Source organism: Triplophysa dalaica, chromosome 20, assembly GCF_015846415.1.
Source record: "Triplophysa dalaica isolate WHDGS20190420 chromosome 20, ASM1584641v1, whole genome shotgun sequence".
NCBI lineage: Eukaryota > Metazoa > Chordata > Actinopteri > Cypriniformes > Nemacheilidae > Triplophysa > Triplophysa dalaica.
The window spans coordinates 2,427,267-2,448,167 of record NC_079561.1 but is presented as its reverse complement, the minus strand read 5'-3'; the positions used below and the strand labels follow the sequence as shown (position 1 = coordinate 2,448,167).

At 39.1% G+C, this 20,901-nt stretch overlaps 1 protein-coding gene across 3 annotated transcripts; it reads right to left on the bottom strand.

The window, feature by feature from the left end:
• Positions 1–1,000: 1,000 nt before the first annotated feature.
• hbs1l (HBS1-like translational GTPase) lies at positions 1,001–20,049 on the bottom strand. Of its 3 annotated transcripts, none has more exons than XM_056732630.1 (18): positions 19,903–20,049; positions 19,246–19,311; positions 18,876–19,013; positions 18,520–18,729; positions 10,016–10,124; positions 8,504–8,733; positions 8,261–8,426; positions 8,053–8,170; positions 5,464–5,610; positions 5,259–5,333; positions 4,408–4,525; positions 3,850–3,918; positions 3,522–3,626; positions 3,215–3,305; positions 2,946–3,054; positions 2,762–2,862; positions 1,866–2,039; positions 1,001–1,767 (listed from the first exon to the last, which is right to left on the bottom strand). In XM_056732630.1, the coding sequence occupies exons 1-18, from the start codon at positions 19,943–19,945 to the stop codon at positions 1,644–1,646; spliced, it is 2,193 nt and encodes a 730-aa protein (XP_056588608.1). In that variant the 5' UTR covers positions 19,946–20,049; the 3' UTR covers positions 1,001–1,643. The 3 variants fall into 3 exon arrangements, with proteins under 3 accessions (XP_056588608.1, XP_056588609.1, XP_056588610.1); XM_056732631.1 differs by having other exon boundaries at positions 1,895–2,039; XM_056732632.1 differs by lacking the exons at positions 1,001–1,767; positions 1,866–2,039; positions 2,762–2,862; ... (9 more) ...; positions 8,504–8,733; positions 10,016–10,124 and adding an exon at positions 15,615–18,041.
• Between the last annotated feature and the right edge of the window lie 852 nt (positions 20,050–20,901).

The window sequence follows — 20,901 nt, the reverse complement described above, 5'->3', positions numbered from 1 at the left end:
ACCATTAACAGGATGAGAAAAGGCACTGATTCAGAAAACTAAAGCCAATTATCCTGGGATGTTTTAAACAGATGATCCATTAGTAAAATTACTGTGAAATTTGTAAAAAGCACAATGAAACTCCATCTCTGTGTGGACGAAGGCCAAAGGAAAATGCATTCATGTGGACAGGGTCTTATATGTTTACCAAGTGTGAACTTAAGATTTATGTGTGACAGGCTTAAAGGAAACAATGTTTGTATCTGTGCTTCATTGTCGTTTAAAGTTACATTCAAGTCTTGTGAATCACGGTGTGGAGTACAAAATATCTGCTACACACATTTAAGAAAACCTCTCATTAGCTCACATTTAAAGGGGTCAAATGACACGACTAAAACGAATATTATTGTTTGTTTAAGATGAAATGCAATGTGTATACACAATTTAAGGTTAAAAAATGCTGTATTTTCCACAAACAGTGCATGTTTGCATCTTCTCTTTGCTCTTTGCACTGAAAAAAGAGGTGTGCTATGATTGGCCAGTTGCTGCAAGCGTGTGACGGAAATGTAACGCCTCTTACCATATTTGGAACATTAGGTTCCAAAGCAATTGTACTGACAGGTACGCCCACCTTACTTGCGTATACATTTGGGTGGTCTTAGTCAAATCATACCACCGTTTTGTGGGGGTGTGGTTACACGAGGTGTTACAGGCAGGTCTGGGTGAGCAGACCTTTGCAATATTTTGTGTCTAATACATGCACGGGCAACACACCAAAGACACACATATTCGCACCATATGACCACTTTAAACAGGTTACAACATTTGCACGTCAATAAAACAATGTACCCTGTGTAATGGATATGTTTGTGATTGAGTAGGTAATGGAAATAATAAGTAGTGCTCTCTCGCAAGTATTTACACTAATGTACATCATTCACATACTATAAACCAGCTTTGCTCTGCATTTCGCAATTAATATTGCCTGGGAGATTCCATACATGTAACAAACAGACACGTGTGCTTTCCACAGTGATCGAAATGTTTATTTTTCAGATGAAGAACTCTTCCCCGGATCGAACAACTTCATCCTCAACACACCCAAATTTAACTTAAATTAAAACCCCTTAATATTTATGTCAAGAACACATGACTCGTGTACACTGATCGACTGACTGTCCTTAGAGTTATGATTGTATGTATACAGACACCTGGATGAGTTTCTCAATGCCCCTGGTTTATCATCACTTTTCCAGAATTGAACAGGATCGGCCGGCATTATTTACACACTTGTTAATCTCTAATGAGAAACAGATGGAGGTGATGCGGGCAGCCGGCTGTTCCATATATTCTCTTGGTTTCCCTTCGCTAATGTACACATCCTTAATTAATTCAATTTAAAAACGTTGCAATGATTCAAGGTTACATGTCCATCATTTGTGCCCATATTTAAGTCCGAAATGTTGACATTTACAGCATCCCTAAATAAAATATCACATAAAAGAAAATTGCTTCAGTTCTTGATCATGATGTGATCGATGAATGGAAGGAAAGTGCAGGTAAACATTCTGCATGTATGTGCGCGTGGACGGTTTGAGATGAAATGTCAGGGAGATTATTACACAGTTTACTTGTCTGTAAAATGAGCCGGAACTTTTTTTATCTCATAGGGTCCGGTGGTTATGTGACACCATGTGTCTGCAAGTGTGTGTTAAGATGGGGAATTGCACTTCTCTTCGTCCGGTACGTTCTGAAGGATCCATTTTCAACTGGCTCTCACTCTTTGATCTACAAGATAAGACTCAGGAATATTAACAAAATAAATGTTCACTTACATTTTCTCAACGCAATATCTAATACGCTGAAGAGCACAAAACATTGTGTACCCGATGGGAGGGGTTGTACGGTTTAATACCTCAGTGACAACTCCGGCAGCGATAGTTGAACCCACATATCTGAGCATGAATCTACCCAGTTCTTTATAATCTTTATAAAGCTCCAGAGCCACAGGTCTTTGTGTTTGAATCTCCACCACTGCATTTTGTCCCTTGCTTAAACATCTGTACAACATTGAAACCACATTTATTCAGCTGTATTAAAGGTGCGCTTCATTTAAAGTTAAAAACAATCAAATCACCCTCATGTCTGTTCAAAACATTTTTCCTCTTCTGTAGCATTCAACATAATTATGATGTTATATATGCATGTACACATATATGACATAAGCTCCAACGGTATATCACTGAGATCAAACCTTGCTTTCTTGAAACTTAACTATTGCTGATGTTCATCTCCATATTGTGTGATTTTTTGCCATAAATAATTCTTACTAGTCACCCTTTATGTTTGTCACTGGGTCTTGGAAATATCTAACCAAGTATTGAGATTTATTCAACTATTAAAACGGTGTGTTCGTGTCGGAGTGCGATAAGGTTTCCATCAGCTTAGTAAACAAATCCACGTGTGTTGCGTTGCCCACAGGGAAGCTTATACTGCAAAATTACTTCGAAAACTGTTAACAGACAATTGCGCTTATCAACCACAAGGGGGGGCCCGTGACAAAAAGGTCTATAGCGTTGCTTTAAAAAGAACAGAGAATTTGGACATCTGAGGTTTTTAGAAGGACATTAGCGATGTGCACATGACCAAGTGAGATCTCCTGGTTACTACTGTATGTTCTTTCATTGTATAGCCGATAACATAAACTATGTGTTCTACAGAAGAAAGAAAATCCTACAGGTTTGGAACGACACAAGGATGAGTAACTTACTAAAACACTTACTTTGGTTTCTTCTTGAGAACTTCTCCACTGCTCTTGTGTAAAATACTCACTAACTTTCTTATAGTAGCTGGTTCACTTATTGTCTGATAATGCAGCAGAACCTGTCAACAACATCCGCAATGCATAAACATTGACACAGCACATAAAAAAACGAGGAAATATGTTACATAAAAAAACGACTCACCGGGAAGCCTTTTGTAACGGGAACTTCTATATTAAATAGGAGTATTCTGGCTTGGAATCTCGTACATGCTTTGATTGGTTCTTTTGGATTACAGAATATACATCCAATACTATGAAGAGAACAAAATAGGGGATTTGAATACATGCTGATCATAGAGAATGGACACAGCCTGGAGAAACACGTTTGATCAAGTGATATGCAATCATGTCAAATTACTAAAATATTATATAATCATGATATAGTATTTGGAATCCACATTGCATGTTTACTTTATTTTGATGATATCAATGCCAGTTACAGTCAGACTGACATGATCACCGGCAGCTGCCCAATCTAACGCTTCATCGTGGAGAGTTATGCCTGCGGAGATAAAAATCTGCATTCAGAATCTCTTCGACACAACCATAACAAGTAATCGGGTGTAAATCAAAATAAACCCGAGGAGATTATTTGAGAGAACAAAAAAGATCCTGCAAGTAAAACGACCAGCAGGGGGAGCCATCGCATTTCTTGTAAACATGCTCCATACACCTGTGCATTTCTGGAAGGTGCTGATGCTGACAGATGCGTGTTTACCTTTAACAGTGCAGGTCTCATTAGGCGGCATGGCCAGCATCTTATCTCCAGTCTGAACAAATCCAGCCTCGATTTTCCCCGTCACACAGAATCCAGAGCCCAGATCTGAAAACAGCGAGATTAGATTCAAAATAAATGATGTGGGGGGGCATGAATGAGTAACCAGAGAGGAAATAAGCGTCGCTTAATTTTTTTAAATATACAAATGCAAGCAATCTATGTCCATTTTGTTTGCATTTAAGTAAATTTTGTTCATCACATAGATCTACGGTGTTAATACTCATACAGTACATTCGGCAGTAAACGTTTTTGACGTTCCCGTGCTGACCTTTGAAGACGTCTGATACACAGAGTCTGAACGGCTTCTCCACTGACCTCTGAGGAGGTTTAAACGCATCTGCAAACAGATGAAAAAGGACAAGAGATGAAGAAACATGCAGCAGTCTGAAGGTTTTCCGTTTCCCTTATCAAGTTTTTGCGAGTCAGAATAAAACTGCTGAGGATTCTCACAACTCAGTCGCCAATCACATCACAACATCATGACACAAGTGCTACTGTGAAAATCATCACAGCAGAGGCTTCACAAACACCCCTACATATTCCTCAACGAACTCCATGTTCCAAAGCACATGTTTTTTGTTTGGCTCCCCATTAGCTCTGCCAAGAAGCATTGCTAAGCTTCGTATGGTTCATCCAACATTCAAAACCCATTCATCATTCCATACATAAAAGAAAAACTTTAAAACATCCTTCACATTCCATAAAATCCCAAAACGTTACTTGTCTTCAAAGGATCTACACTACACCTAAAATCCATAAATTCTTATATGCATAATTATAAAATAATTTTTTTACATTCCAAAACATCACTTTAATGTGTACACACCTATCTGTTCTAGCAGGCATGGTCCAGTGTACCAGGAGGTAAGTTCTGGTACTTTGCTCTTGGTAGTGAGATTCTCCCCTGAAAGGCCACTCGTAGGGATGTAAAAGACATCAGAATCCTGCGGACAGAGTATAGAAGTTTTATAAAGATACTAAATATGAATAAGTATGATTGTCTTTAACGTTGCCATTGTGGAGGTGTAATAGTAGACCGTAAATTTGCAAAAGCATCCATTTACAGCCAAGTACTTTAACTCTATAAAATGTAACATATTTAAGAACATACTAAATAATATGCATAGACATATGCAAAGCAAGAAAATTAATTTTGGCCGAAGTTTTATCCAAAGTGACCTACTTTGTTCTTCATTTCTTATGTGTTGCATAATTCTGGTATAAAGTGTTGTTAGCCATGAATGTGATAAATTATAATCATTTAAGATTTTATGAGACCACAGCTTCTTTTCATACAAAGTTATTAACATAGGTTTGGAAAGACGCGAGGGTGAAAAAGGATGCCAACTTATTCCATTAAAACACAGTTACGGTACATAGATATAGAGAAAGTAGCTGTGCTTAATTTAACAATGTCATCTAAAAAGTGTTCTGAAAAACTACATTTTTGCAGTCTCCACCTGGATTTGATCAGTACGTTGATGATCAGATAAAAATCTCACTTCATCATAATGCACAGACAGATATCTCCACACAAAATACTGTGACGATCATACACTTAAAGGAAAGTAACACCTACTGCTTCTGAAACAAGACATTTCTGGGAAAAATTAAACAAGGGAAGTAATGAACGAGTGGAAAGACGTATGAACCACCTAGTGCGCACATCCACGTTACCTTGAAACCAGCTTGCTTCAGAAAGTGACCAAGCTTAGAGACGATTTCCTTGAACCTCTCCTGCTGCCAATTCACCTGTACAACACACACACAAAACTTCATCATGATGCGAGTGGTGGGAGAGAAGCAATTGCAGAGTTCTCAGACATGAATCAAAAAAGATTGACATTCCCGTGGTGCTCTTGTGGTCGCCATGGTTACCCACCTGGTCCATCTTGTTGACAGCGACGGCAAGCTGTGTGACTCCGAGGGATCGGACCAGTAGGCCGTGCTCGCGGGTCTGCCCACCTGCCTCAAACCCGGCCTCAAACTCCCCACGGCTGGCATCTACTACTAAGGCGGCAACATCCGCCTACCATTTACACAAAGACATACACGTTACAATGAAAGTACCTCAAGCTCATACATAAAACAATCAAACTTTATACGCGTGTGCATTTCTATAAAGCAAAAAATGAAATGGCACTACCTATCAATGTTCACAACCGTAATCGTAGGTAGTGTACTGAAGTAGACATACAAATTTCGTAAGAAAACTTAATGGTTTCTACTTGACAGGTAGTTAAAAGAAAAATTGCATGTCATAGAATAAAGCAAAGAAGCTGTGGATAGAGACGAATTATTGCTTATTCTACAAAGATATTCTAAAATGGCCTGGACACATTTCTTGATAATCATAAACATAATAGGATTATAGTGATATTTCAAACTAATTTGTTTATTTAATATCACACATGTATCCAATCTTGTAATCAGTCATTCAGCCTATCTAAACAGAGAAAAGTAGTCACTGTGCTGTTTGGTATCATTGTGTGCACCACACTGAACATGACCAGAGAAAGCAAAGGATAGAGTCGTCTGAGGAGCTCAAAGAAAATAACAGACGAGCATGATAAAGGCTACAAGACCATCTCCAAGCAGCTGGATGTTCCTGCGACAACAGTTGCAAATATTATTAAGAAGTTTGAGGTCCGTGGAATTGTAGGAATCGGCTGCAAGAGGAAAATCCACCACAGATTGAACAGAAGGATAGTGCGAATGGTGGAGAAAGAACCAAGGATAACTGCCAAAGAGATACAAGCTGAACTCCAAGGTGAAGGCACGTCAGTCCCTGATCGCACCACCCGCATTTATTATGTTTTGAATTATTAAGTCTGATTTCTATTAAATATGGTATAAACAATGGTGGAAGTTAATTCAAAGAAAATTGTGCATTCTTCGTTTATTGTGGAGGGGTAACATCAAATTTGAGCACATCTGAATATATATTCTTTTTTCTTGTTCCCTTTAAAGGTAAGGCGTGTATTTTTGTGTCATCAGTAAGAATGTAACAATACACTCAGCAATACACAAAAAAACTGACAACGTTTGAGGTTTAACCAAACCTTCTATATGTAATAGGATACAAAATGAATACATCGGTCACTGAAAGAAAACAGTCTTAAGAAATCTAAAGAGTGCTAAACCCTACGAGAAAACAAATACTGTGGGTTCTATTACACACTTGGTGCAATGGGGCAGCAGGCGCGATGTATGCGTTAAGTTGCTAGTTTCATCTCGACACTGTTTTCATTTTCAAGTCCTGCGCCACATTGTTTAAATGGCAAATGCATGTGCGCACATTTGTGCACCAATGGGCGTGCTGGTCTGTGTTGAGGTGCATTGTTGGAGCGTTGTCATATACAGAGTGTGTTAGTAATATGTGCCTTTAGCAGGGTGCACAGTGCATGTACATTCTGTTTATAAGACACAGAAGAACGCGCAGCTGCACAGAAACATGCAAATATTAAAAATAAATGTATTACAATGTAAAATAATATTATTGTGTAGAATCGTCCAGTCTTGGCTCTTTCAAATTCCGCCGTGTAAATAAATAGAGAATCCGCCATGGCACGGGCGCAACTGGCTCATAAAGGGAATGAGAGATGAGAGTCTGATTGGTTTACTGCACGTTTTCACACGCCCATGAGAGGGGAATAGACAAACCCTTTTAGACATTTTTTCCGTCTTTAAACTAAAAAAAGTGGATTGGAAAGGTGCATTTGCACCTTGTGTGTGTGTTTTAGACCACCCACTTAGATCGTTAAAATAGGGCCCTGTATTTGTTGATGTAGGTCACATGTTGGCAGCTCAACCAATAGGGTTTTTAGACGATAATTTAAATCTATAAACAGTGCAACTGGTGGCTGACACATACTGTGAAGTTTTTCTATTGCGATATGTCATACCACGATTTATCGTTAAACCCCTAGCAATACGTGGCAACAAAGAATACAGCAGATATAATCATTACTTCAAATAACGTCTTCACCCCCCCCCTTGTATAATATCTATTTTACGTAAAAAAAAATCTCAATCTTAATGTTTAAAGTTTAATGCATACAGTGAGTGCTCACCATACTGTGAATATAGTTTTGAGAAACATTTAACATCTCAAACTTCAACATCAATATTGCTTAGTCACGTTCAATTCAACATCAGACGCCCACCCACAAGCCACACCCTCACACACATTCTTGACCACCATAAACCCTTTCTCAGCATACCGTGAGCAGGAAGTGAGTAAATCCGGCCCGTACAAGGTGACTAATTTCATTCATTTGATTTGTAAGCATCAGCCAAATCTAAACATACACACTCATATTCAGACTACTCGTGGTGGCAGCCACCAAATCCGAAATGCGATGGTTTCATTGACACTTTCACAGGAAATTATACGCAGACATAGCACTCCCTTCGGAAACCTCGTGTGCCGAAACGAATGGATGAATGAAGGGCGTCATGATGGAAGTACCTGTGCAGCCCCTGTGATCATGTTTGGAATGAAGTCCTTGTGTCCAGGCGCATCCATCAGAGTTACAACCTTCGAGTTTGTCTCGAACTTTGTCATGCCCACATCCATGGTCACCCCTCTGTGATCGATGAAGTAGATGAGGAACGAATTGTCATCATTTGGTTTAGTTCATTACACAAAAAACTAATTTGATGCGTGTTAAACAGACCTGTCTCTCTCCTCTCCCGTCTCATCCAGGACCCACGCGTAGGCGAAAGACGCCTTGCCAGCTTTCTTGGACTCCTGCTCATATTTATGCATGGTTCTCTTGTTAACATTTCCCAGCAGATATAACACATGACCCATTAGTGTGCTTTTACCAGCATCTACATGACCTGAGCAAACACAAAACCATCAGTTAAACATCAAGCATCACACTACATCAAGTAAAGGGAGAGAGACGATGTGGTACCTATGACGACCAGGTTGAGCAACGGCTTTCCTCCTTGTCTCTTCTCCAATTCGGCCCGGATGTCAAGTTGTCGTTTGCTCTTTCCAGCTGAGCGGGATTGACTCGGGGTGGCGGAGTCTTCAGACACACACGCTGGTTTGGTTGGGGTCTCGGTGGCCGGCAGGGGGGCGATGACCTCTGGGCTCGGCCCTCTTCGGACTGATGAGGGAACAACGCCGTTTTCTTCCGCACTATGCAGACATACAACAGCAAGCGTTATCTTTGATTTCAAAGTAAGTTGTAAAGAGAGCTCAGTTAGAAAAGAAGCCATTTTTATTGATTTAGCTTTATTTGTTTGTCCAAATAAATACCATCGACTAAAAGTGAGATGTTTTGAACGATTTACACAAAAACCTCTTTGTGCTTCACAAAATGAACAAATTTTGCCCAAAGCTTCAGATGGACACATCATGTTAAAACTTAGTCAATTAGTAACCGGTTAAACTCATTTAAACTTTATGTAAACTACTGAACAGAAAAGCACTATGACTTGCCCACCTGCAGAAAATCCAAAACCCTTCTTATTGAGCTCAACGGGTGTGGTCTGTGGCTTAAGGAGAGGGAGTGATAGGCTGCGGGTTAATGTTTGTGAGTGTTAGATTAATCTACAAAAACCAGCCAGCTCTGTGGTTTTCTATTTTCCCAGAATGCATTGCAAGCAAACACAGGGCTGTTATAGAGAATGAAACGCTGTACTGTGAAATTGGCACAAAGTGAGAATTTGGACACACAATACAGAAGGGATAGTTCAGTATTACAATGGGGTTTCCGGCGAATTCATTGTGCTTGTGTGCACACTGGATGAATAAAACGCATTCCGATTCGGATTGGATGGAAAGCTTCATAAATTTACAGGTTTTTATTGCTTTACTTAAAGTGATACTCCACCCAAAAATGAAAACTCTGTCATTAATTATTTCAAACGTGGATAAATGTCTTTGTTCTGTGGAAAAGAAAGATATAAGGAAAGACGTTAGCAACTGACATTTCTGGGAAATCATTGACTACCATAGTGGTACCAAAATGTCAGCCAAGGGTTGGCTTTCCTAAATTCTTCAAAGTATCTCATTTTGTGTTCAACAGAACAAAAACGATACAATAATTTTTCCTACTATGGTAGTCAATGATATCCCAGACATGTCGGTTGCTAACATTTTCACAAATATCTTTGTGTTGATCAGCACAAAGAAACGTATGCAGGTTTGTAACAACTTGAGGGTGAGTGAATGAAGAGTATGGAGTATCCCTTCAACTACTCATTTAGCTGATAATGTCATGCAAAGCAACTTACAATACATTTTTTCAGGGGCAGTCCCCAATAAACACCCTGGGGTTGCACGCTGTTCAAGAGCACAATGGTGATAGATTAACAACTACGAATCGTCCCGGGCTTTGAACCTACAGTCTTCCAGTTATGAGTCCAGATCTTTATCCACCTTGCTAAACCAAAACAAGTTACTTTGATTTGCTTACCTTGGCACTTCAAAGCCCATGGTCTGCTTCTTGCCCGATACAGTCATCCGAGCAACCTTTGGAACAACCTCGGTTTCGACTCGACTTTCTGGTGCATCCCGTGCTTTGGCTAGAATGTAGAGAACAGTATGCATACACTAAAACATGTTTTTCCATCAAAAACAAAGCAAAGGAGAACTGCAACACGGACAAATTAGTACTTCAGTATAGCAAATGTTTACATCCTTTTTGTACTATAAAACTGAAGGAAATTACCATTTCTTACAACTATTATGCAACAAGGGGATAGTTCACAAAGATCATCATTTATTCATCCCCATGTCATTCAAAACCCGTCTATTTCTTTTGTGCAACACTACAGAAGATATTTTGAGAAATGCGTCCATACAATGAAAGTCAATGGGGGCCAAAGTTGTTCGGTTACCAACGTCCTTTAAAATATCTTCATTTGTGTTCTCCAAAAGAAAGAAAGTCATGCATGTTTGAGAAAAGAGTTAGTGAATGGAGAAGGAATTTATAATATAATATTTTGTAAACATTTAACATAAAATGCGCAATGACCGAGCATTTTTGTGGCGTGCCATTCTGACATTCATGGCTGCTTGAAAATGAGTGACAGCATATATTTCATGAAAGCAGGTTTCCTGTTTGGTACAGTATTAAACGTTACTCATTTTCAGACGAGCAGATGTGTGTGTCAGTGCTGAGCCTCGCTTTTTCGCTACCTGTCTGAAATTCATGAGTCAACTCATTGGGGGGATGGGAAAATAAAAACAAACGCAGGATGAGAGACGGCTCTTTTTGTCCCTGTAAGGTAAATGGCTTTAACGCGAACACAGTGTCTCGTCATAGCAGTAGAGCCGTTTCGGTGGCAACAGCCACAGCTAGTCATCTCGCTCGGCGCGATGAACGGTCTGGCCAGGAAAGGGTTAACTTCGGCACGTCAGTCGTACTCCCACACTGACTGTGCACTAACAGCACATACAGGGTTAATGTTAAAATACTGCAACCTATAGAATAGATCATGCCAAAATGGTGCATTGCAGAACATTGAAGGGAAAACACCAGGGGAAGCACTCTTTAGACTTAGGGAGAATTCATCCGGGGGTAAACAGTGATCTTGATCTTTCTTTAAATATAGTTACATGCAACTGTATGTACATTTGCTTGGTGTAATTAAATACACAAATATAAATAATGACATGTAGACTGATATTATGTGCACATAGATGAACACGGACTCACACACACATATACATACACACACCTGTTACGGGGACAGGAAGTTCTGGGGAGCATAGATATCAGTTCACCTGCCCCCCCCCCCCCCCCCTCCTACACACACAGACAATCAAGCCACACCAACAAAATATCTCCCATCTGAACACACTCAACAACACTTTACACACAAACCACACCCACGCAACATATCTTAAGACACAGCCACCAGAAAGTCGTACGCTGCCAAATTCAAAAACATGTTCTTAGATAGGAACAAATAACTGTGTGCACTCACAATGCAGAAAGGCGAGTATGTGCAATTATCAAAAATATGTTTTATTAAAGTGAAAAATGAAGATTCTGTCCACATTTACTCACTCTCTTGCAGGGTTTATCCTGCATAGAGAAATTGGAGGCGGCTGCCTCCGTCAAATGTGGTGCCGCCTCCGTCAAATGTGATGCCGTCTTCACAAGAAATACTGCGTGCGTGCATTTAACATTGTCATTTGTAAATGCAGTTGTGGCATTACGCCACAGTGGAGGCGCTGTTTCGTTATCAGCACACTGAGACGCAAAAGAGTTGAACTTTTCAGTCACTAGCGAATGTAGGAGATCATTGAATCATTTAAAGTGAACCACAGAGAATGCAAGATGTGAATGAGCTTTGCTCAAAACATTTTTGTAAGGCTGGTTGATTCATTTGTCTATTGTGGAAAAGTTAGTTGAAAATGATGAAAAGCTTTATTTGATTAAGAAAAAGTCTGTTTGATTGAATTAAAGTAATGTTTTATATATCGTAATAATTGTCATTTTTAATCTAATTTTATTTGAACTTTTCATAGGTCAAAGCGTAAATGTGTGTGCAAGATCAGGATGGCACCACCTCCGCCTCAAATTTGAGCCAGGAAAAACCCCGTCTTGTTATTTCACACCCGTATGTCATTGATGACAGAATTTTTTTTCATTTTCACAAATATTTGAATTGTCATTTCTAAAAGGATATTCGAAAAAAGACAGCCTAAAGTAGGAAACAGAATTCAATAATATTAAAAAAAAATCTAATGCAACAGAATTCATTAATTAAGAGAGTCATAATAAACATTAAGACAAAGAAAAATCAAAAGTTAAAAAATGTTTTCCATGCGCTCACACACAGATGATGGATGAATTTCATCACTAAAACTAGTTTTACTTTGAGTGGTCTGGCGAAATTGTAAATCTAAACAATGGTGCCAAGAAAGCTTTGTTGACTCTGTGTCAAATGATGTTTACTATGGGGCATCATTCACCTGTGACAACAACAAAAAACAGGCACAAAAATGCACGCGAAAACACTGCTGCACACCCTTCAGGATATGTAAATGTGCCCTTCCTAGAAAAACGGGATCCAGGGCTAGTCAAACACTGGAGCGACATGACCCTACCTGATCTCATTTACTCGCAGTTAAGTCAACAAGCACATCTCTATGTGCACACGTTTCCAAACCTGAGAACTGGACCCCCAGGGACCCTTTGTGTGCTACACGTATCAAACCTTCCTGGATGTCTGTGTTCAACAGAATTACAGTGACAAAAAATGTAATGTTCTCCTGCATGTTCATACAGATGTAAATGCATGCATTGTCACTTAGGATAAAAAAATAAATCATTAAAGCACAACTGCACTATCACTCTGATTAGCCAAAATGTTTAATATTCATCAGGGGGCGCTAGCGCAACAGGTGCTGATGAAACAAAGAAACCAAAAACAAAACTTTTTTTCCAAAACACAAACAGCCTACATTAGTCTCTTCATCAGATAACCCGTTCATCCCCTGCTTTTCCACAACCTGTTATTTTTTAAGGGGCCGAGTGTGACTAGGTTGTCCCATATCGACCGGGGAATCCCCACACATTCACTTCTCTACCACCATTCAGATATCCCCACTTGACAATGACACCTCAACAACTACTATGGTATTACGGATTTTCACACGTACGGCCGAGCCCATACACACCTCTGGAAAACAATGCATGCTTCTGAAAAGCTTCACACTCACGGACGGGCACATGCAACAGGTCATCACACGAACAGACAGATGCATGCACACAATCCGATCTGATCGGTCTTATTTAATCTTCCACAAATAGAGAAAGACAAGCTGACAAAGGCCTCATCCTACACCGTTTATGCAACTTAAGTCATGCGACTTGTTAAGGAAAGATGTGGTATTATTTTGTGTATGAATATTCAAGACACCTAAGGGAGGGGTTGGTGAATGCATAGAAAATGCTTTTAACACCTTAGCATTGTGCTGGCGAGTTCTGCACGATAACTTAGTTTTTTAAGTAAGAACCACTTTTTTAAATAAAATTGAAACTATAAAGTGTTTTGTGTCCGTTCTAAATTTACAGAAGGGAAAAAGAAACTAGCACACTTTATCGATGATGTGATAATCGGGCCAATAACCTCGCTCTTTTTCGCTCTCTGACCAATCTATGTAGTGATGCACATTCGCATTACAGGCACAATGACATATCACAGATTCTGCAAAAGCCACAAAGTGCAAAAAAGGGAGAAAACGTCAAAGAGCAGTAACAGGGCCAGCTGTAAACCAGTCACTCTTTCCTGTGTGGGCGACGAAAGAAAGGCATAAAAAGAGATGAGGGGAAAAGGGGATAGAAGATTCGAGGTGGTCAGATGGTAGAAAGAGAGAATTAAAAGAAAGGAGGGAGTTAAAGACGCTGTGCTTTTCAACAGCAAGCTTTCGTGTTTTTCCACCCACGTTTGGCTCGGCAAACAGAGAGTTAACAAGCATGTGCGAGTGAGAAAGAAACGCAAGTTGTACAGTTAAAACATCATTACAGTTAGCAGCGTTTTGTTTCTTTTTAATAATGAGCATGTGCGAAACTGGCCATCACCGTGCCGAATACACGTTTTAGTGCGTTTCTATGATATGCTTGTGGTCTCTATGATGTTGGTCCCTGTACATAGCTTGGGTCTCTCCTTCAGTGCAAGTCTATAGGATGTCTTAGCCGCTTCATTGCCCACCAGGGAAAGTAGGTAGTCTGTTTGCAAAGAAAAAATAGCACATCTATCCTCAACAAGCTGCTACAAAATGTTGTGGGAAGCATTTTGAAAAAGCCCTAACCCATGACATGAGACATAGTAATGCTTGCCTTAGAAACCGCTATGACATATATGTGCAATAAAGTTAAAGCTGCAATCTGTATTTTTTTTAAGGGTAAAGCAATACATAAATATTCAATAATTAGTGTTAAAACCTTTAAAAACGCTTATAATAACTATTTATCATTTGCGTTTTGTTGAAAATGTCAGTTTAGAATCATCTGACTTTATCCCATGTAAAGGTAAATTTGTGATGTAAACTGCAATTGTATCATTTAAACAGAAAATAAAAAAAAATAAAAATCCTGTCATCATTTACTTACCCTCAAGTTGTTCCAAATCCGTATAAACCCCTTTGTTCCGATAAACACAGAGAAAGATATTTGGAAAAATGCTTGTAACCAAACAGTTCTGGCTACCACAGTGGAAAAAAATGACATGCTTTCCTACAATCGTCAGAATATCTTCTTTTGTGTTCAACAGAACTTCTAAAGCATTTTTTTCTACTATGGAGGTCAATGGAGAGCTTAAACAAACACTCAGTGTTTTAATTAACCACTTATGTCCTAATACTATGCAATGAACATTTATCAAGAAAAACTGGATCTTCTTTAGTTACAATCTGTACTTCCTTCCTGGCTCAAATTACTTACTTTTTCCGATCCAGAATAATCCCAAATAATTGATGAATTTTCGAATTATGGGTAACATTTTCCTTGAAACAGCATGTAAAATGCACTTTAAAGAGTTATTAAAAAGGGTAAATGCATTATAATTCTTCATAATGTGTATTCTAATGCATTACATGTAGTTGTAAAGAAGTATAACCAATTTAAAATGTGTAGTGTAACAACATATTGCAAAGGATCATAATGTATTAACTGTAAATAACAATTATTTATAAGACATTACAATGCACTAAAGGGTGCATTAAAATGCTTTAAAACTACTTTTATAATTCATTATACATACATACTTCAGGGAAAGTGCTACCAAATAATTTTCTTTATTTCGTGTGTTTTAATGCCAACTTAAGAACTGTGCATGCGTTTGTGTGTCGCCTACAAATGTGAACCACAATGAAAGCAAAGTTAAATCTAATCCAATACACTCTGGGTGTGTTAACACCTTCATGCGGCCACAAAGATTCTCTGTTTTATGTCTCCATAACGTACACAAACGTAAGTGGTACACACACCACAAGCTAACACACCCATGCATGCATGCATCTACCCCCAATGTTACACATTCCCTCATCAATCTCAGAAATGAAACAAGAAAGTTTTATTTTAGAATCTATACAAGTTACAAATATCAGTGCTTTAAAAAAAAATTAAAAAGTGAGGCAGATAATTGAAATGAACATTGTAGAAAATCGTTTAGTAAACATAACATTATAATATTTAAAAGCACCTTTACAGCACAGGGGGGAGGGAGGGGGAGGGTTGTGTCTGGGTGTGTCAAAAGACGCAAAGGGAAAGACTCCAGGTGTCCCCCAACCCAAATGTCTCCCGTTTCTGTATGTGTGGTAAACCAGAGCTGCTCCTCATTTCAAAATACACCAGAACAGCTGTACAGAAACGTTTCAGTCTTCCTATATCTTCTGCTCTCTATTCTCACACTAATTTATCAAAACATAATGAAACTAGAAAAATCAAGTACAAAAATATAAAAAAGGTTGCGCTCTTGAAAATATGTACACCAAACATCAAAATTAAAAATTTGCAAGCAATAAATCTTAAAAATAATACTAGTCAGACAGGAGTAGTCCATTTTTTTGATTAATACATTTAGACTGTCCTTTGTTAACATCAAGTGTCATGGTCTTTATATTTTCACTGCTCTTCAGCATCCATTATTTATAAGGTAATTTCAGCTCTTGAATGCAAGTCTACAATCAAACAAAGTGCAGCATGTTCTTAAATGAACGTTCACCCAAAAATGAAAATTCTGTCTTCATTTTCTAACCATCAAGTTGTTCTAAATCTGTTTACATTTCTTTCTTCTGAATGAACACTGACTTCTAAGACATTTATTCAGATTTGGAACAACTCAAAGGGTGAGTAAATAAGACAGAATTGTTATTTTTGGGTGAACTGTCCCTTTAATATTATTGTAACTGCCTGCATGCTCGCATTATGCCCATGTCGGCAGCGTTTTCAAATGTTAAATGCTTTAATAGAGGGACATAAAATAACCCTAAGACTTGAACCTTCCCAATCAGACTTGTCAGAGTTCAGAGCTTAAAATGTTCTGCAGTGTTTACCTTTAAAACATAACTTAGTGACAAGTGTAAAAAAAGTGGGATCCACTGACTCTCTCATTCCCGAGTAAAAGCTCTTCGTTGTTTCGCTTTGACTATGTCATCCGGAGAGGGCGTGTCGAACGAAAACGGAGTGATGTGATGGAGGGGTCCGCACTGCACTCGTTCCTTGACTCTTTCCATCTGCTTGCTATACAAGAAAGCTTTATGTCTCACAGTTTTCGGCAAACTCTTATCTTTTCCTACGCGTATGCACATGGCTAATGCAAACACGGACGGGTCTGCACATACACGTTTTTTGTGACAAGCAGACATGTTGGAAAAACTCAAGTGGGTGGGTGAGTGGTTGTCTTGGTAACCTGGAGAAGCATTCGGAGATGTCTGGGACATGAGCGTGCTAAGGTCAACGTTCGGATATAAACTTAGTGGGTGGGGCTTAGACACAGAAGTTTTGCTATTTGTTGTCCTGTGGCTAGTTTTACGTGACGCGGAGCATGCTGGGAGTTGCTGCCCATTAGCTTGGTGTTGGGATATGAGGTCAAAAAGGGACGGTGTCCCTAAGAAGCCAGGAGGGGGATGTTTGCATGTTATGAGGTTTGTATTGGGTTGAGTGTTGTTGGTGTGCAAATTGTGTGTATTTTGGAGTCCTGGCAAAGAATCATACAGTTTAGGACTGCTGCCCTGATGCTTCTGAATAAGGTCGGCTAGTGACAGGCCCCCTCCATCATTTTCGACCCCATGGATCTTGGAGACGGAGTTTAGTTTGGGAGGTATTCCCAGTGGCCTGCTGCTTTGCAAGCCAGAGCTCAAATTTTGCAATGAGACAGGAAGAGAGGTGGATACCCGAGGGTCTTGCAACGTCAGATTACCAAGCGAGCAGGGGAGAAGAGATGAGTTGGATGTTACACACAGACTAGAGGCAGAAGTTCCCAAAGACACGCCAGTAGAGAAACTTGCACCAGAACCAAGAGAAAACAAAGACAAGGGTGGGACGCTAGGGCCCTGAGCTGCAGATAGCGGGGCAGTTGGATTAGGACAAGAACCAGTAGGATATTCAGGACCTCGTGTGAGACTGGCAGTCAGAGGAATAATGTAATCCAGTGAGATACCAGTAGAGGAGACCAGGGGTGGGATATTAGTACATTTCTGTTCATGCTGAGCTATAAGTTGGGCCAGTGAATTTTGTCCTGAAAATTGTCCCTCAACTGACTTTTCCAAAGACTGACTTGAAACTGCTTTCAAACTATTATTAGCCAAGCTCCCCAGACCAGAGGGGAAATTTTGTGTAATAGTCCTGATCTTGTTCGTTGCAGACGTGGCTAACAAATCACTGAGGTTATAAGATGGTACAGGGACCCGTTTCTGGGGTTTGCCAGTCGAGTGTGTATTTTTTTCAGTCTTTGTCTTATTGAGTGATGAAACAAATATGGCTCCTTACCTTGCGATGGCCAAATGTAGTCAGAGACAATTTTTGAGAGGGCGAGGTTGGTGGACAAGTTCATTGGTTAGCCGAAAGAGAGAGAAAAAAGGCAATATGTTATACTCATGTTAGTACTGATGATATCAAGTGATGATGAAAACCACAATCTAGCTCAAATGTTAACAGTTTAAGTCTCAAATTCTATTTTAAAAGGCAGCTTAAATTGTAGAACTAAACTATTTTGGCATGTGAAACTGAAACAGGTTTGAAAGCTTTAGGTTCTCCCCAGTTTTGGAAAAACCCTGGAGTTTGGCATTTTCCCTTGAGACCTCAAACCAACATTGCATGTCTTTTTAACTCTAAGGTCTTTTTTTGCGGTTGAGCGTGTTTTTATTATTTCATATTTATAAGTGGGCGTATTTTTAAGCGGAAGAGGTTCATTTTGTGTAGTGATTTTGTTTCGTCATGAATGGAAGGAGGTGTGTCTGTACCTTTCTTTTGTACTGGTGTGGTGGTAGGCTCCGGCTTCTGGTTGGTACTGGCTGGAGGGGTGTGCCCATTGGTTTTCTCTTCGGACAGAATGAAGTCAAGGGCTCTTTGAGGATCGTAGTCGTACTTCAAAGCTGCTTGTGTTAATGTGGCGTCTGGAACAGAGTCTCCCAGCACCGCTCTCATGTGATCCAAACAGGAAAACAACCGACCTGTCCAAACACAATCCAATTATAATCAAATATAGTCACCTGACATAACATCCTCCTTGCAATCACTGTACAAAGAGGCTTATGAATATGCAAATCAACACAAAAATGTTCATGCGCACAAAGAAACCAAGTTTGTAAAATCATACCTTGTTCTAGAGGGTCAAGAGTGTTTGTGATGGTGGGGATGGTTGGCATCTCCTCCTCTTCCTCAAACTCTGCCTCCTCCAGCGGTTCCACCTGCCGTGCATGTCTCGAGTCTTGACGCGAGTAGATAAACTGTGCAGCTATGAGATAACAATATTATCAAATATAAACAAGAAAATGAAAGATCTAATACATGAAAACTATAGTTGATAACATTCCACCTTACTGCATCTGCTAATACAGTTATAAACAACATGTGAACTATGCAAGGGATGTTGAACTTGCACATGTATGAAGGATGATAATAAATGACCCGTGAGCTTATAAGAATCTTTACTCATTTAATAAGTCACATCACAAGTCAGCACAAACCGGTAGCAGGTGAAATGCAGTAGTCATCCTCCACCGACTGTCCATACATGTCGTCATCGTCAAAATCTGTGCAAGGAAGATATGAAGAACATTGTTATACTCAAACCATATAGGCTAGTTTAAACAATTGAAACACCTATGACAACAAACACAAATGCTCTAATGGGGACAAACGCCGTTTTGCTTAACATTAGATAGACACACAAACACAGCTTTTACAAACAATACTGCCAGCATACAAAAATGCTAATACTAAAAGAAAGAAATAATTAATTTATGTATCTTTAAAGTGAAAAAACATTCTGCATCCAAACTTTGTATTAGCTATACTTGATACAATGACAAAACTTCGGAATTACAAACACGAAATAATACAGCAATATTAAAATAAGGTATCATGTTGGCTATGTATGTTTGGTCATAATAGATATCATGTAAATAATTATTTGTTAATTTCAAGTTCATACATATTGTATTATACGTGTTATGTTATATTTGAACAGGTGCATGTCCAGCTGTTTCTATGTGAATGTGACACGACAGCAGTCTGATAAGTCTACATGCTAGGCTACTAAATAAAGCAGCTAACGTTAGCTAAGAAACATTTAGGCCCCTTCGCGTAAAACCCGATGACTATATACTATTTTACGTATCTACCTTCGTCGTAGTTATACCCTCGTACATTCCTGTGGCGGGACATGTTTTGTTCGACGGATTTCTTGCACTTGAAAAGAATAAATAGAGTCAGAAATCAATTCTCAATGTAAAGTTTAGGCGTGCGTCTCACTCCAGACCCGCCATGTTGACAGTCATCTGGTGCTCATCAGGGATGCGCATGCGCAGTAAGTAAAACAGCTCACTCGACATGGGAATAATTAAGACGGGTTTTAGTTTTTAATTTAAAGCTAAAGAAATGCTAAATAACTGTAAGTTCGACCGTTTAATGTAATTTGATATATTTATCCATATCAATTCAGCATAGCAAACACTGTTCAATATATATATATATATAAATATATATATAAAAGACCACAGGAAACCATTTAGAGGCCTTTCTGACAAACTAACTTTTTAGGACTGTGGTGGTTAGTAGTTTATTGTTTGTTTATCTATGACGTTATGGCAGAAACGGAAACAAAATTGTGTGTAAATATGCATTGTGTTCTTTAAATACAAATAAAAGGATTGATAATGTGTAAATAGTCCATATATTGCCGTATAACCTGTTTAATATCTTTGGACCATCAGGTTCACAGATGCAGGAAAAATCCCCTGTAATGGTTATCTGTCCTTGGTGTAAGATTCTGCAGCTGCTCAACCAACTCCTGGAAATAACCTTAAGTCTCTTTTCTCCTCCCTGCTGTATCAGATTTTTAGGATCTTAATCTTTTCTGTACTTAAGACTCTTGGGTATGTTCACAGTGTGGCTCATACTGAATAATGGCCAGGTCCACGTGGAATCTTTACAAACGTCTACCAATAAGAAGGCCGTGTTTTACACATGTTTCATTTGAGATTTGAAGAGAAAAAACAATCTATAGTAGTATCCTGTTAATTCGTCTACGATTATTGACCTTTAGGTTGGCGTGTATGAGATGTGCAGAGAAACAATAGGTTCTAGGTGTGTGAGAAAAAGAGAGAGAGTGAGAACAAGAG